Below are 18,174 nucleotides of genomic sequence, written 5' to 3' on the forward strand. Positions count from 1 at the left end.
GAACTGAATGTTTTTCATTTCAGGTGGGATCCAGCCATTTAGAACTTGACATGGTACTTAGCTGTCTTGATCTTTTTCCCATAGTGAGAATAAAGAGAAAAAAGAAATATTTGTTTCCTATTTTGAAATAAAGCAAGATATAAATAAGAAGAATGTATACATTTAACAGAAGTCTATCGGGAATCTGCGATGCACTGTGCTTCATGCTGTGAGGATATGAATATGCTAAAAAATTAAAGGTAGATGAGACTGCGAAGGCTGCTCCATCCATAATTATACTGCAAGGAAGAAAATATCTAGTGCTACTAAATATGGTTAAACAAGAAGTGTAAAAGGGTGGAGGAGACCAGGAATGTCTTCATGGCTGGGTGGGCATGTTAGCCATGAAGGATACATATGGTTTAGATTTGTGAAAATGTCCTTTCTCTTCAGCCTCTCTTACTGAAAGAGACTTCCTGCCACAAGTCTCCACGGCACTTGGATGAAGAAGAATCACTTGCCATTCTGATACTTGGGCTAAAATGATGCTGATTTTCTTGTATCTGGCCTTACATTATTTTATTTTATTTTTTATTTGATTTGATTTGATTATTTTAGAGAGAGAGAGGGAGAGAGAAAGAGACAGAATCTAAAGCAGGCTCCATGCTCAGTGTGGAGCCCAACGTGGGGCTCGATCCCATGACCCTGGGATTATGCCATGAGCCCAAATCAAGAGTTGGACACTCAACTGACTGAGCCACCCAGGCACCCCTGGTCTTACTTATTAAGGACTGAGATGGCATCCTAATTTAATGTGCAATGATATAATTATGAAATTATCTTTGATGATAAGTTGTGTTTTTCTCCAAGAATTTTAATAAAGCAACCTAAAATATGTTCTAATTACCCTTCTTCATAAGGCTTAAGACTCTTGGACTCACTATATGGCAACCTTTCTCATTTATAAAATGATAAATTACTTTACAACATGACTGAAAAATTCCATTGAAAACATTTGGGATTCTTTTTTGTACACTTCATTGACTGAGATTGTAAATAAAAGGTTTAGATCAATATACACAAAATGCAGAAGCTTACTTGCAGAGCAGTTTGAAATGGATTATAATATCTTAAACTAAAACCTCATTTTTTTTTTTGCAAGTTGCATCCTGACTTGATCAAGCTTGACTGTCTACAAGAGAAATACTTTTCCACAAGAAAGCAAAATAAATATGACTATTTTAAAAAATCACTTGGGGGTGCCTGGGTGGCTCAGTCGGTTAAGCGTCTAACTTCAGCTCCGGTCATGATCTCGCAGCCCGTGAGTTCGAGCCCTGTGTCGGGCTCTGTGCTGACAGCTCAGAGCCTGAAGCCTGCTTCGGATTCTGTGACTCCCTCTCTTTCTGCCCCTCTGCCTCTCACGCTCTGTCTCTCTCTGTCTCTCTCTCAAAAATAAACAAACATTAAAAAAAATTAAAAAAAAACAAAAACAAAATCACTTGAAGCTTAAAGCCAGCTTTGCCAATAACAATGGAGGTCTGTATTTGTTACTCTTCAACAGCTTCTCTAAGGAGTGCATAGGTAAGAAGCATGATTACTTTGGAGAAGAGCAAGGGACAATTTCCCAATGGCTTAATTATTTCAGAAACTCCAACCCTACATAGATACAAAACAGTAGAGTTAAGTACAGAAGGAATCATTTATACAGTTTTTCCTCTCTCTCATAATTACCGAAGTACTCTCCAGAGAAACCCATGTGCCAATAGAAGAGGAAGGGCAGGAGCTGGCTCTCAAATCTCATTGTGAGGGGACTCTCATATACTGTGAACAATCAGTAGAAAATTTATATCCATGGGGCACCTGGGTGGCTCCACTGGTTAAGCATCCAACTTTGGTTCAGGTCACGATCTCATGGTTTGTGATTTCGAGCCCCGCGTCGGGCTCTGTGCTTACAGCTCAGAGACTGGAGTCTGCTACGGATTCTGTGTCTCCCTCTCTCTCTGCCCCTCCCCAACTTGTGCTCTGTCTCTCTCTCTCAAAAATAAATAAATGTAAAAAAAAAAAGAAAATGCATATAAATAAAGACTTTTGCATTCAGAATTTGATAATTTTTAGTGACAAATAAGGCTAGATGATGGTTTCAAAATAGATCATATTTGCTTTGGGAAATGTCTGAAAAAAAGATGACAAACATAATAACAATAATACAAATGGCACCTGTTTACTAAAGGTCTAGTATGTGCCTGGCCACCTTGATCATCATGGCTACCCCTTAAGGATTTGATGCACATTTTGCAGATAAGGAAAGAGAAGCATAAAGAAAAATAACTTGTCCAGAACCCCACAACTAGTAAACAGCAACACCCAAGTTCGTCTTATTTCAAAGCCTGTGCTCATCCATTTAATCAAGATTTGCTATACGTATGTCTGAATTAAATAATCATATATAAACAATAGAATTGTTTTAAAAGATTATATGCTAATATGAAAAGTTTCCCAATATACATAGGTAGGGTTTTTTTTAAGTAGAGATTTGTAGGTATAATACGATCCCTGATTTATAAGTAAAACATATAGAAAAATTGCACATATATCATATATATATATATATATACATACATATATACATACACACATACATACACATCACTGGCCTGTGCACAAATTATTTTTGGGGGATTACTAAAAATGCAGTCAACGGGGAGTGGCTTTGGGTAGGGGCTGTTGAAGAGAGAGACTGTCATATTTCATTGTGTATATTTCTCAATATTCTAACTTGTATAACTATATATTTTTATTACCATGTTTTTAAAGACAAGAGGTGTTATCTGTGGAGTGATATCATGGCCATTTTAACTATATATCTGAATTTTTAAATAAAACTAACAAACATTTTCACATAAAAATATTTTTTAAACTACATAAAAAGCATGATTCAAATTATAGTTTTTTCATTTCATATACCTTTATAAATAGTTATATAAAAAGATGCCTTAATATATGTGAATTAAAAGTCCTTGTCATTACAGTATTAGTTTTTTGTTTTTTTTTAATTTTTTTTTCAACGTTTTTATTTATTTTTGGGACAGAGAGAGACAGAGCATGAACGGGGGAGGGGCAGAGAGAGAGGGAGACACAGAATCGGAAACAGGCTCCAGGCTCTGAGCCATCAGCCCAGAGCCTGACGCGGGGCTCGAACTCACGGACCGTGAGATCGTGACCTGGCTGAAGTCGGACGCTTAACCGACTGCGCCACCCAGGCGCCCCATTACAGTATTAGTTAAGAGGACATGCTATGGAAATCAAACTGCCTGGGTGCAAATTTCCCATGTACCACTCCTTATGCCACTTATTTCCAAGCCCTGGGATCTTGGGCCACTAAGCCAACCTCTTTATGCCTCATTTTTTCAGTTACTCAATAGCAATAACAATAGCATCACCCTAAAAGCCTATTGTGAGTATTCAATATGAACACATGTAAAGGACTTGAAATAGTACCTACAACCCAGTAAGAACTCCATCTAATATATATATATATAATATATATAATATATATATTATATATAATATATATTATATATAATATTATATATAATATATATATAATATTATATCATATATAATATATATATGCAACTGTAATCGCATTGATGCGATTCTGTATGTTAGCAATTATTACTATCATCACCATCATTATTATTAGACCCATGTTTTTCAAGTAATTGCATTATATAATCTAGTTAGTGTTCTCCCCATTTCTAGTCAACTTAATGTATTAAGGACACCTGGACCAATGTAAATGAGCTAGGTGAAAATAAAATCAGAAAATGATAAAAAAAAAAAAAAGAAATGGAAAATTCTGGTATCTTTCTTACAGTAATATTCTGCACTATAAAGTCAGGAGCTTCATCATTTGTGGGGTTGATTATAACGTGAAACGGTATCTCCAAGGAGCGTCGCTTCCCATCTGTGACATACACCATGAACTGGTCAGCTGTCGGTTCCATCCTCAGATGTCTGGATTGCACATAGTTAATGTGTAAAGCCTTCATGTCTTTCCACTGGAACGAAGCTAGAACATACCAACACGGAGCAGGTAAATTAGAAAAACTTTTTTTTTTTCCCCAAGCTACTGATCCTTAATCCTTAACACAATAGCTTATTTCAAAGAAAAGCAAATAAGAGATCATTGCAGTTGACCCAAGAATCAGCTATCGGGGGCTGCTGTAATATCTGTCAGCCATCAACAAAAAACAGATATCCATAAATCATAAGGAAGGATTAAAATCTGCATGGAGAACAGAAAGATGATAACTGCTAACCAGGATGTGTAGGGACTTCATGACCATTCTTTATATGGTTAGAATGAATGTTAAGAGAGACCTTCCCTTGATAAAAAACCACTGCTCCTATAAACAGTTCTTATTATGCTTGGATAAGAAAAAGACTATCTCGGGGTGCTGGGTGGCTCAGTTGATTAAGCCTCTGACTTTAGCTTGGGTCATAGTCTCATGGTTCAGGAGCTTGAGCCCCGCTTTGGGTGAGCTTGAGCCCCGCATCAGGTAAACTCGAGCCCCGCATCGGGTGAGCTCAAGCCCCACTTCAGGATTCTCTCTCCTTTCCTGTCGCTGTTCCTCGTGGGATTCTCTCTCTCTCTAATGCTCTATGTTGAGCATTAAGTCACAGGCCAAATGCGTACCTTTAGGGCAATAAATCTTTTCCCCCAGCTTTATTGAGATATAATTGACCTACAATGCCATAAGTTTAAGTTTTCCCATGTGATGATTTGGTACACACATACGTTGTAAAATGTTACCACAATAATGTTTGTTAACACATCATTCACTTCATGTGATTACCATTTTGTTGTTACAGTGAGAACATTATGCTTTACTCTCAAATCAACTTTCAAGCGTACGATACAGTATTAACTAGAGTCACCATGCTATACCTTAGATCCCTGGAAATTATTCATTTTATAACTGAAAGTTTGCACCCTTCAACCAACATCTCTCCACTTGTCCCACCCTCCAGCCCCTAGTAACCACTATTCTACTCTGTTTCTATGAGTACAACTGTTTCAGATTCCACATATAAGTGAGATCATATGGTATTTGTCTTTCTCTAATGTATTTCACTTAACATAATGCTCTCAAAGTCCAAAGTCCATATATATATATATATATATATGTATTTTTTTTTTTTTTGCAAATGGCAGGATTTCCTTCTTGTTGTGGTTGAATAATATTCTATCATGTATTTGTATCACATTTGCTTTATCCATTCATCCATCAATGGACATGTAGGTTGTTACCATGTGTTGGGCTATTGTCAATAATGGCACAATGAACATCAGAATATAGACATCTCTTTGATATCCTGTTTTCATTCATTTGAATATATACCGAGAAGCAGAATTGCTGGATCATATGACACTTCTATTTTTAATTTTGTGAAGAATCTCCACAGTAGCTATACCAACTTACATTCCCACCAACAATGCCCAAAGGGTTACCTTTTTTCCACATCCTTACCAGCATTTGCTATCTCTTGTCTTTTTGATAAGAGCTATTCTAACAGGGGGGAAGTGATATCTCATTGTGGTTTAGACTGGAATTTCCCTAGTGATGGGTGATGTCAAGCACTTTTCATGTATCTATTGGCCATCTGTATGTCTTCTTTGGAGAACTATCTATTCAAGCCTTCTGTCCATTTTTAAATCAGATTGTTTGGGCTTCCTTGCTGCTGAGTTATATCAGTGAGTCCTTTACACATTTTAGATATTGATCCCTTATCAGATATATGGTTTATAAATATTTCCTTCCATCCTGCAGGTTGTCTTTTTTCCATTTGGTTGACTGCTTCTTCTGCAGAAGCTTTTTAGTTTGATGTAGTCTTACTTTCTTGATTTTTGCATTTGTTGCCTTTGCTTTTGGTGTCAAATCCAAAAAACCACTGCCAAGATCAATGTCAAGAGTTCACCACCTATGTTTCCTTCTAGGAGCTGTATGATTTAAGGTTTTACATCCAAGTATTTAATCTATTTTGAGTTTTTTGTTTTTTGTTGTTGTTTGTTTGTTTGTTGCATGGCATAAGACAGTGGTTCATTTTCATTCTTTTGCATGAGGCTGCCCAGTTTTCCCAACACCATTTATTGTCCTTTTCTCAGTGTATATTCTTGGCTCCTTTGTCTTAAATTAAATGACCACATATGCATGGACTTACTTCTTTAAAAAAATTTTTTTATGTTTATTCATTTTTGAGAGAGAGAGAGAACACAAGCAGGGGAGGGGAAGAGAGAGAGGGAGACACAGAATCCAAAGCAGACTCCAGGCTCTGAACTGTCAGCACAGAGCCCAACACAGGGCTCAAACCCACGAACCATGAGATCATGACTTGAGCCGAGGTTGGATGCCTAACCAACTAAGCCACCCAGGCGCCCCTGCATGGACTTACTTCTGAGCTCTTTCATTCTGTTCTACTGATCTATATGCCTATTTTTATGCCATACTGTTTTAACACCATAGCATTTTGATTATTAGAGCTTTGCAATATACTTTTAAATTAGAGAACATAATGCATCCAGCTTTATTCTTTCTCAAGATTGCTTTCGGAATTCAAGGTCTTTTGTGCTCCCATAGAAATTTTAGGATTGTTTGTTCTGTCTCTGTGAAAAATGCCATTTAAATTTTGATAGTGATTGCCTTCAAAGCTATAGATGGCTTTGGGTAGTACCGACATTTTAACAACATTAACACTTTTGATCCATGAATATATCTTTCCATTTGCTTATGTCTTTTTCAATTTCTTCCATCAAGACATCAATTCTATGTCTTATAGTTTTTGGTATATAAATTTTTCACTTCCTTGTTTGATTTTATTCTTAAGTATTTCATTGTTTTCAATTCTATTGTGAATGAAATTGTTTGCTTTTTCAATAGTTCATCATTAGTATATAGAAATACAACCGATTTTTTAATGTTGTTTTTGTATCCTAAAACTTATTTTGTTGACTCGTTCTAATAGTTTTTTGGTGAAATCTTTTTTTTAAATTTTTTTCAAGATTAATTATTCATTTTTGAAAGAGACAGACAGACAGAGAGCCCCCATGCAAGAGTAGGGGAGAGGCAGAAGGAGAGACAGAGAGAGAGAATCCCAAGCAGGCTCCACACTGTCAATGCAGAGCCCGTCATAGGGCTTGAAACGATTAACTGTGAGATCATGACGTGAGCTGAAATCCACTGAGCCACCCAGGCACCCCTTAGTAAAATCTTGAGAAATTTCTACATGTGATATCATATAATCTGCAAAAAGAGACAATTTTACTTCTTCTTTCTTACTTGGATACCTTTTATTTCCTTTTCTTGTCTCATTATCCTGGCTAGGACTTTCAGTACTATGTTGAATAAGAATGATAAGAGTGGGCATACTTGTTTTTGTCCTCATCTTGGAAGCAAAGCTTTTAACCATTTAGAGTATAATGCCACTTGTGAATTTGTCATATATGACCTTTATTTATTACATTGGGGTATATACCTTCTATACCGAATTTGTTGACAGTTTTTATCATAAATATTGTTGAATTTTGTCAAATGCTTTTTCTGTATCTCTAGAGATGATCATAGACTTTTAGTCTATCAATTTGGTGTATCACATTTATTGATTTACATATGCTGACCATCCTTGCATCCCAGGTAGAATTCCCACTTGATCCTTTTAATGTACCATTTAATGTAAGGTGTATGATGCTTTTAATGTACCATTGAATTCAGTTTGTCAATATTTTCTGATGAATTTTTGCATCTACATTCTTCAGGGATTGGTCTATGGTTTTCTTACAGTATCCTTACCTGGCTTTGGTATCAGGGTAATGCTGGTCTTATAAAATGAGTTGGGGAGTTTTTCCTCATATTCAATGTTTTGCAAGAGTGTGGGAAGAAATAGTGTTAATTCTTCTTTAAAAGTTCGATGGAACCTGCAAAAACATCTGGTCCTGGTCTTTTCTTTCTCAGGAGGTTTTGGATTACTGATTAAATCTCCTTACTTAATATAGGTCTATTCAGGGTTTCTAGTTCATCATGACTGAGATTTGGTAAGTTGTATGTTTCTAGGAATTTATCCATTTCTCTCAGATTGTCTAATTTGTTGATGTATGGTTGTTCCTAGTAGCCTCTTCTGATCCTCTGTGTAACTGTGGTATCAGTTGTAATATCTCTTCTTTCATTTCAAATTTTGAGTCCTCTCTTTTTCAGGGCAAGTCTAGGTAAAGATTTGCCAATTTTGTTTATCTTTTTAAAAGACCATATCCTAGTTTCATTAATGTATTGTTTCTATTGTTTTTCTGGTCTTGATTTCATTTATTTCTACTATCTCCTTCTATCTCCTTCTTTGCTATCTCCTTCTTTTTGCTAATTGGGCTTCTTTTTTTTTTTAATTTTTTTTAACATTTATTTATTTTTGAGACAGAGAGACAGAGCATGAACGGGGGAGGGGCAGAGAGAGAGGGAGACACAGAATCGGAAGCAGGCTCCAGGCTCTGAGCCATCAGCCCAGAGCACGACGCGGGGCTCGAACTCACGGACCGCAAGATCGTGACCTGAGCTGAAGTTGGACGCCCAACCGACTGAGCCACCCAGGCGCCCCTTGCTAATTGGGCTTCTTTTGTTCTTGTTTTTCTAGTTCCATGAGTTATAAAGTTATGTTGTTTATTTGAGATAATGTTTTAATGTAAGCCCTATCACTATAAATTTTCTTCTTTGCACTGCTTTCACTGCATCTCATATATTCTGGTATGTTGTGTTTCCATTGTTGTTTGTTTCAAGATTTTTAAAATTTCTTCTTCTTCCAGTTGTATTGCAAAATAGTTGACATACATCACTGTATAAATTTAAGGTGTAGAGCACGATGGTTTGATTTACATATATTGTGAAATGATTACCTCAATAGGTTCAGCTAACATTCATCTCTTCATATAGATACAGTTTTAACAGAAAGAAAGAAAGAAAAAGGGGCACCTGGCTGGCTCCATTGGTACATTATGAGACTCTTGATCTTGGGGTTGTAAGTTCGAGCCCCACTTGGGGTGTAGAGATTACTTAAAAATAAAATCCTTCAAAAAAAGAGAAAAGAAAGGGAAAAAATTTTCCATATGATGAGAAATCGTAGGATTTTTTACTTTTACTTTTTTCTGAAGCTTATTTATGTATTTATTTGAGACAGACAGAATGAGCACAAGTCGGGGAGGGGCAGAGAGAGAGGGAGGGAGAGAGAGAAAAAAAAATCCCAAGCAGGTTCAATCAGTGCTCAGAGCCCGTCATGGGGCTTGAGCTCACAAAACCGTAAGATCACAAGCTGAGTTGCAATCAGGAGTCAGATGTGTAACTGACTGAGCCACACAGACACCCCAGGATTTTTTTAAAATTTCATCCTTGAACCATTGGTTGTTCGGGAGTGTCTTAATTTGCACTTATTTGTGAATTTTCTAGTTTTCCTCCTGTTACTGATTTTAATTTCATACCATTGTGGTCAGAAAAGATACTTGGTATGACTTCAGTCTTTCAAAATTGTCTAAGAGTTGTTTTGTGACACATCGGGTGATAGAATATACCGTGTATGTCTATTGGGTTCATTTGCTCTAATGTACAGTTTAAGTCCACTGTGTCCTTGTTGATTTTTCATCCAGGTGATCTATCCATTGTTGAAAGTGGGGGACTTCAGTACCCAAGTATTATTATTGTATTGTTGTCATTACTTCCTTCAGATCTGTTAGTATTTGCTCCATATATTTAGGTGCTCCAACGTTGTATGCATATAAATTTATAATTGTTATATTCTCCTGATGAATTTACCCTATTATCATTTTACAGTGACCTTCTTTGTCTCTTGCTACAGTTTGGATTTAAAGTCTATTTTCTCTGTTGTAAGTACCCCTGCTGTCTTTTGGTTTCCATTTGCATGGGATATCTTTGTTCATCCCTTCATTTTGAGCCTACATGTGTCCCTGAAGCTGAACTTAGCCTCTTGCAAGCGGCATGTAGTTGGGTCTTGTTTTTTTCTATGCATTCAGTCACTCTATTAATGTTTTTGTTTTAGTTGTTATTGTCTGAAATACAAGAGCTATTTAAATATCTGAGATACATTCCGTTTTCAAAATTAAAGTCCTCACCTTCAACATCTCAGGCTCACTCTCTCTCTCTGTTACACCCATGATACGTGTCCTGATCTTTTCTGCCATTGTCTTTTAAAAGTGCTAAAAGGTTAGGAGAATGAGACCTGTGAGCTCCACCAGATTTATGATATCACAGTATTCTGGGTTGCTATGAAGGTCTTTTAAAACATTCCTTCTTCCGTATTTATTCTTATAGTTTTCCTATGTGACATTTCCACTTACTTTGAAGTAAACTCCCATACATAAGGAAATTCAAAACAGAAAATTAAGCTGAAAAACAATAATTTTCAAAAGTATCAGCTATAATAATAATTCCTTGAATGTATACAGTCCTTTGAACAATTTTGAAGTCCTTACGCAGTCGTTAAGCATGATTTGGTGAGTCAGATACATAGACATAGGCAAGTGACTGCTAGCCACGAAGCCATGACTTACCTATGCTTATGCCCATATTGCTTTTTTCAAAACCTGCAGAAGGAAGAGTGTTTTCAAGGTAGCCAAACTGGGGAAGAGAAACCAAAACAACTTCCAAGTCATCAGCTGCAGTGTCAGGGTCAGTGGCGGACAAATGGTTAATGGTAATGGCTGCTGAGAAACCCTCATCTACAACGAACATGGTACCTGCATACAAATGATAACACAATTATGACTTAGTGTGAAATCCCCTGATCAGAATAGTGAAGACAAAAGGGAGTGATTGTAATTCCAATTCAGAGAAGCCTCCCATGTGCAAATACGCTTCCATGGGAGATGTTCATTTCCTCTGGCATAATTTCTCCTTACAGTGAAAATATTCAGGGGTAATGGGTGGAATTTAATTTGACTTATGGAATTATATTTTTTTCTTGTACAAGCAAGCCAGACAATAATGGAAAGACAGCAGAAATACTAAATGCTCTAGTACAGCCCTTTAGTCATTCTCAAGGAACTCTGATTTCCCTTGTGTCTCTATAGAAGTGACAAATGAAAATAAGAATTGCCAAACTGTTTTAATGATAAGCCACTAAATGTAGTTTATGTACTCTTCAAGATCAGTTGGTACCTCTGTTTGTCAGAGCGTTAATTGCCTGCAAGCTATTATGAATTACTCATAACGAACATTTTTTCCATGCCTTGGTGCTTAATTATTCTGCAGGGATAAAGCTTCCTTTCCAGAACATTGCTTGGGAGATAGTTTGCAAATTACAATAACATCCATACATATGCTCGTATTTTTTTTTCTAAGCAACAGAACATATACATAATGTCTATGAAGCGATGACTTTCTAAAAAGCAAATAAGGTTAAATGTATATAAATGGTCTCTCTGGTATTTTCATTCTGTTCTAATAGAAATTATTATGGAGAAAATAAATTACTCTCTCTCCAGCAGACAAATGATATTTCCCCATGTGAAATAAAGCCAGAATATTTGAGGATTCCAATGTTGTCCTGATCCCAACACACACACACACACACACACACACACACACACACACACACACACTCACAAACATACTTGCACTCTCTCTCCACACAGAATTACCTAAATTTTGAAACAAATAAATTCCTTTGCCCTGCAATCTTTTATACACTTTGAGTTTTCCACAAATTTGCATTGAGGCAATTATCATAGGCAATTCTGTAGTTTATTTTAACTATAATTCAAGTGCATATTATTTCACTAAACCACAGTTATGACACTAGGTGAGATGTTAGAACTTTAATAGAAGAAAACATTGTCACCTATTGCAATTGAAGGTGATTGGTTGTCCACTGGGTGTACTGTGATGTTGAGGTCATACACTGGAAAGGACTCATGAAGAGGAACAGATGGATGAGGCCCATTGTAGCAACAGCCATTCACATAAGGACCAGCTTCTCCATCCGAAACCACCAATGTAATGGTATCATAACAAGGCACCAGGCCAATCTCACCACCTGGAAAACACACCGTCGCTGAAACCTGACTTTGTAAAAAACACAGAATACTAAGATGAAATCGACGTACACCTCTTCCACAAGCATAGAATGGCAAAGAAAGGAGCTTATGTGGCTACAATATAAAACCCAATTTTATCACTAGGAAATTAAATAGTCGTGAAAATAATGAAAAAATGCTTGCCCATCTGTTGCCTCCAGTGAAATCTCTGCCAGCCCTCTATCACCATATGGAGGGGCAAAAAGGGGCTCACAAGGGTCTGACTGTTCACAAAGGAACATGGGAGAGGCACAAAGCTTGACTAGGGAAGGTTTCATTCTTCCTTCATAAGTGTTTAGTGATAGGACCCACCTCAGGGAGAGTAGAAGGCACCCCCGTCCTTCCAAGTGCATTGTCTTCCCATTTACATTAACTACCTTAAGTGAACACACATCACCCACACCACAGTTATGAGAAACAGAAGCTGGGAAGGCGAAATAGAAAGATAATCCACATTTTTGTCGTTTTAGTATTTTCCCCATTATATAATAGCCAAGGTGCTAACAAAATAGCAACGTGACATGGCATAGAAGTTGCATTTATTTTTGTTTCCCCTTTTACTCTTTAGGGCTTATGCTCATGGGATTTAAAATGGCCCCAACTTGGGGCACCTGGGTGTCTCAGTTGATTAAGCATCTGACTCTGGATTTTGGCTCAGGTCATGATCTCACGGTCATGGGCACTGGGCGTGGAGCCTGCTTAAGAGTCTCTCTTTCCCTCTCCTTCTGCCCCTCCCCTGCTCACGTGTGTGCATGCTCTCTCTCTCAATAAAAAATTAATAAAAATTGAAAGATAAACAAAATGGCCCCCAACGTAAGCAGTGGGAGAAAGAAGGAAAAAAAACGTCAGGATTTGATAGTTTATCAGTAAACCAGCCAATCTGCTCTTGGGTTACTAACAGCACAAAGATAGAAGCACTCACTATCCAGGGGACAGAAAAGTTCTGCAGAAGTGCTTTTGGTAATTCTCATGCTTCACACTGAAAGTGCCATGAGGGACGCAAACGTTGGAAGTTTTAATGAGACTGGCACACAAAAGATCAGGGACATCGTCTATTTTCACAAGACACATTGGTCAAATTTATACAATACTGTGCTTGGCATTATTCTACCTGCTTAAAATAATGAAAGGAAAATCAAGAGATGATATTATTGAGCCACCAAATGATTAAAGGATGAGACAGCTAGGCTTAGAAGAAAAAACAGAGTTGAAGTTGAGAGAATTAGAATTAAATAATCAGCTTTAACTTTAGAAGCAGCAAAAATTAAGATGCCTCTCATATATTCATATTTATCAAAACATAAATGGGCTTAAAGCTTATCTATTCTTCATTCACTTGATAAATATATATTTAGTGCCTCGTATCTGATAATTAGTAGGCTGGGTGCTCCAGCAGAGAATCAGGCAGACATTTGGAAAATGTCAGGCGGTTCAAAAGAATGTCAAATGTCAAAAGACCTTTTATGGGTCAGGCACTGACACAATCTAATGGTAGAGAAAGAAATGTAGTGGATCATTGATGTGTATATGTATTAAGAGGAGCCATATGAAATCGCCACTATTAAGTCCAATTAAATGGAAAATTCACGTATCTCAGCCTGAATACGTATGGGGGGCTGAGAGAGAAGAAGATGAAAGTATTGGCTGACAGTAGCATGGGGGCAAGGCACACATGGCAAGGAAAGTCAGGGAAGTTTTTCCAGATGGCTCTGCTGGCTTTATACCACGCATTAAATGATAATTACTTTACCAGGCAGATGAGGCAAAGAATTGAGATGGGGGAATGAGAACCTGCAGGAAGAGAAGTGGAAAAATCGTTCTAGGAAGAGTAGAGAGCTTAAAAAAAAAAAAAAAAAAAAGGAAACATGGTACCTTCCATAACTGTAATTTTGATATAGTGGAAGCTTAGGTACATTTACAGAAAAGCTGAAAAAGCAGGCTGAGCATCTAGTCACAAAAAAGGCTACAACATGGATGGCCAAGTCTCTACTTTGAATGGAGTACAGTCTAAGGACAGGATTTATACTTTGAACTGTTAACTGTGGCGTTATTCAAAAAAACATTTTAAGTCTGTTTATTCATTTTGAGAAAGAGAGAAATATGCACAAGGGAGGGAGGGGCAGAGAGAAGGAGAGACAGAATCCCAAGAAGGCTCTCTACCACCAGCGCAGGACCCCATGCGGGGCTTGAACTCACAAACCATGACCTGAGCAGAGATCAAGAGCCGGATGCTTAACTGACTGCACCACCCAGGCAGCCCTAAAAAAAATTTTTTAAAGACTTCATGTTTAATGTTGGGAGAATAGTAAATTAATCATGTAATTTTACATCATAAGATATTATTCAATTACTAAAATTTACATTTACAATAACTTTATAACATTTAATAAATATTTTAATAAACATGTTAGCTGATAATCTCAATGAAAAATGTAATCAATAAAACTACAAACACGATTGCAACTATGTTAAAAATTATGATTAGAAAAAAGAAAACAAAGTACTGAAATGTTAACAGTGATCATCTCTGAGAGGTAAATAGGAGATTTTTCAAAACCTCATTATGCTTTTCCATACTTTCCAAGTTTTTTGAAATGAGCATGTAGTATTATTTTTATACTCATGGAGAGCAAATAATATTGGTGACAAGATTATCTTCAGGTGGCCTTTATAATCAACATATAGAGGCAAGCACAGAACACAGAAATTTCAGGTCCTGTAGTCTTTCCCACGCAGTGCTAAATTACTACCAATTGAATAATTGGGTGAACATTACAAAGAAACATCATTCAAATAATCAACCATCTTTTGAATTGGCAGTATTTCTCCTAATTTAGTAACATAACCCCAAAACAACAACAAAAAACGTCTATCTTTAGTAATTTGCCTAGTGTCCTAGTAGGTCTCATGAAAAAAAAATTAGTCCACAGTCCCTTACGTGGCCATCATACCAGAAGAGATTTATAAATACGTAAACTGTTGTTCAGCACTTAGAGCAAGGCACTGGCAGAAAAGACAGATTCATAGCACCCCTAATTTATGTATGCATGAGCCTGCCATAAATGTTAAAATTATGTGAAACTCGATAGACGTTGGGCTTCGGCCCCTTTTCTGCCCATCTATATGAGATCTATTGGGGAAATCAAAATGAAGCACCTACCTGTGGACTCTTGAGAGACATCGAACATGTGGACTATGTTCCCCAGGACAAGGATACGACCAGTGAAACCCTTCCCAAGACTAAACACACTTAAGAAGATAAGGGGAGGAGTGCCCAGGTAGCTCAGTCTGTTAAGCACCTGACTCTGGTTCAGGTCATGATCTCATGGTTTGTGGGTTTGAGCCCTATGTCGGGCTCTGTGCTGACAGCTCAGAGCCTGGAGCTTGCTTTGGATTCTGTGTCTCCCTCTCTCTCTGCCTTTCCCCTGTTTATACTCTGTCTCTCTCTCTCTCTCTCTCTCTCTCTCTCTCTCTCTCTCTCTCGCTTTCTCAAAGATAAATGAATATTAAAAAAAGAAGAAGATAAGGAGATACCATTTTTTAAAAAGATGTCTGGGGGCTCCTGGATGGCTAAGCGTCTGACTTTGGCTCATGTCATGATCTCACGGTTCAGGAGTTCGGGCCCCTCATCAGACCCTGTGCTGGCAACTCAGAGCCTGGAGCCTGCTTCGGATTCTGTCTCCCTCTCTCTCTGCCTCTGCCCTGCTCACGCTTTGTCTCTCTCTCTCTCTCTCTCCCCAGAATAAATAAAATATTAAAAAAAATTTTTAAATATTATTTCACAATGTTCCCCCACTTCCAAATTAATCCTTACCTATCTCAATCCCCCCACCCCAAGTTCCCACTCCCACGCGTTGCTTGTATTCCCCATGTTCTTTCAAATAAGAAAATGATCTGAATCCTGATACACCTTATTCCCTCTACCACTCACCTGGCCTTATCTACCCATCATGCACCCCATGGAATCCACAGATGAGAGTGGCATATGGATGAGTACACATGAAATTGTAGCAGAGTGCGATAAAAGGCAACCAGAGGAAATATGCAGTATTATTACTGAGGAGGTGCCCTCAACCCAGAGATCAGAAGACATGCTAGGGGCGACGACTAATGAGGTACCGATATGTGACGCTATCATCTTTGCACGTGAGTGGGTCTGTCTATCTATTTAAATTAAAAGTCCTTCACAGCTGAGTCTGGGTTATACTCCTTTGAAGCCCAAAATGCCTAGCACCATGCCTTGCAGATAACAGACACTGAATTCACAGTTTCTCCATTTGAACATTGTACATGAGGAACAAATGCTACCTGGGTAACCATATAATGTGATGCCGGAAATGAAAGCACGAGGCTAATAAACAAGCGTTTACTGCATCACTAATTTGGGTCCATCACTCTGTAGTGCTGTGGGTGTCACACAAAGCGTAAGATATCACCTTGGCTTTTCAGGAACTCAAAAGGCAGACAAGTTACTTCTTAGGAGCTAGCTGGTGATCGAGTAAACTTTTAAAATTAATAATATAATTTTCTTAGGGAGCTTCCTTCAGGCATTTCTGTTATGATTTATGGGTCCCAAAGATGTGATGGTCAAAGAAAATCTTCTACAGATGGACCAAAGAGGGAATGCGGACAACCCCAGGGTGAATTGAAGGTCTGTTGGAAGCATCAAGAACAAAGCAGCAATAATACAGGCTCCTCCTCCACTCTTTGAAATTGATCGTATAACTGAGATCAGAAATCCTTCTAAATATGGTGACTCTACTTTAAAAAAAAATGGGATACGAGCTGCTCTTACTGCTGCTTCTTTTTAAATTTCTTTTTTAACGTTTATTCATTTTTGAGAGACAGAGAGAGACAGCATGAGCAGGGAAGGGAGACCCAGGATCCGAAGCGGGGTCCAGGCTCCGAGCTGTCAGCATAGAGCCCAACACGGGGCTTGAACTCACAAACTGTGAGATCACGACCTGAGCCGAAGTCGGACGCTCAACCGACTGAGCCACCCAGGCGCACCTGCTTCTGCTGCTGCTTCTTTTTTAATGAGAGCAAGCACGGAGACTATAAGGCTATCAGAGCCCCTGGCAAGGAGTGGCATTAAGACTCCGTTCAGTTGTTGCATCCCCCCAGTCACACTGGTCACCGTGCGGTCACTCACCCGTGTGTTTGTACGTCACAGCCCCCGAGATGACATCTCCCTGAGAGAACTGATCCACTGCGACTCCAGCTTTCCTCACCAGCCCGTGCTGAGGTGCTCGGGCGATCACAAACATCAGTCTCGAGTCATCGCCGTCCACATCAGTAGCAGAAATGTGTTCAGAGGTGATGACCACCTCTTCGCCCTCTGAGCAATGCATCATGGGGATGAGATCAGCCTTGAGGAGTGGTGGCTCATCATTTACAGGGAATACCTAGGGGGAAACAACGCACATTTTCAAGAAAAAGGCGGCAATGACAAATTGCCCAGCCGGCAAACCATAGCTCATAGTCGGAATGACAGGCATTTTCGATCTTTCAGACACACGAAACAATAGCCATGGAATTTGGCCAAGCAGCCTGTGTCTTTCCCCCATATGAACCATCTTGCAAGAAATGGCCAACATGGGAGACATTTTAGGTAGGAATGGAAGAGTACAGTTATGGTTTGGGACTCAAAGCTCTCATTTGTCTCCAGACAGACAAAATATAAATGTAATACACAGCAGTCTTCACTAAAGTCCCTATCCTCTTTTGTTAAATTCACACATATTCTAGAGGAAATTTGGTCCTTGTGGTCTGATGCATTTACACTTACCACATCAAAGTTATTTATATTTCAAATTATGTGGCGATTACAAAGCTTTCCTCCACCAACAACTCCCTGCCACCCAGGAAGTTTCCCTAAACTTACAATAAGCAGCAGCTGCATTTCGAACATTTTGAGTTAACTCTGAAACTCCATAACCATTAAATCAATCCCAGGATTCAACTAGACAAAACGTTTTTCTCTCATCATCGTGAACAACAACCTCCAAGTCGAAAGGAAAGAAGAACAATGTGGGATCACTCTGGCTCTCTGAATCTAACAGGATGAT

The 18,174-nt window shown here is 38.2% G+C and overlaps 1 protein-coding gene across 12 annotated transcripts in view; it reads right to left on the reverse strand.

The window, feature by feature from the left end:
• FREM1 (FRAS1 related extracellular matrix 1) overlaps positions 1-18,174 on the reverse strand; it is a 200,940-nt gene that overhangs the window by 71,091 nt on the left and 111,675 nt on the right. For all 12 annotated transcript variants that reach the window (XR_015243554.1, XM_086685328.1, XM_086685331.1 and 9 more), the window contains 4 exons: positions 17,259-17,511; positions 11,872-12,066; positions 10,583-10,768; positions 3,855-4,051 (listed from right to left, as the gene is read on the reverse strand). Coding sequence is in view for 11 of the 12 variants with exons in the window: in XM_086685328.1 (XP_086541454.1) it covers positions 3,855-4,051; positions 10,583-10,768; positions 11,872-12,066; positions 17,259-17,511 (831 nt within the window). In the remaining variant the exon portion in view is untranslated. The remainder of the gene's footprint in view (positions 1-3,854; positions 4,052-10,582; positions 10,769-11,871; positions 12,067-17,258; positions 17,512-18,174) is intronic.

The sequence above is a fragment of the Puma concolor genome, chromosome D4 (assembly GCF_028749965.1).
Source record: "Puma concolor isolate L17-30 chromosome D4, mPumCon1.1.hap2, whole genome shotgun sequence".
Taxonomy (NCBI): Eukaryota; Metazoa; Chordata; class Mammalia; order Carnivora; family Felidae; genus Puma; species Puma concolor.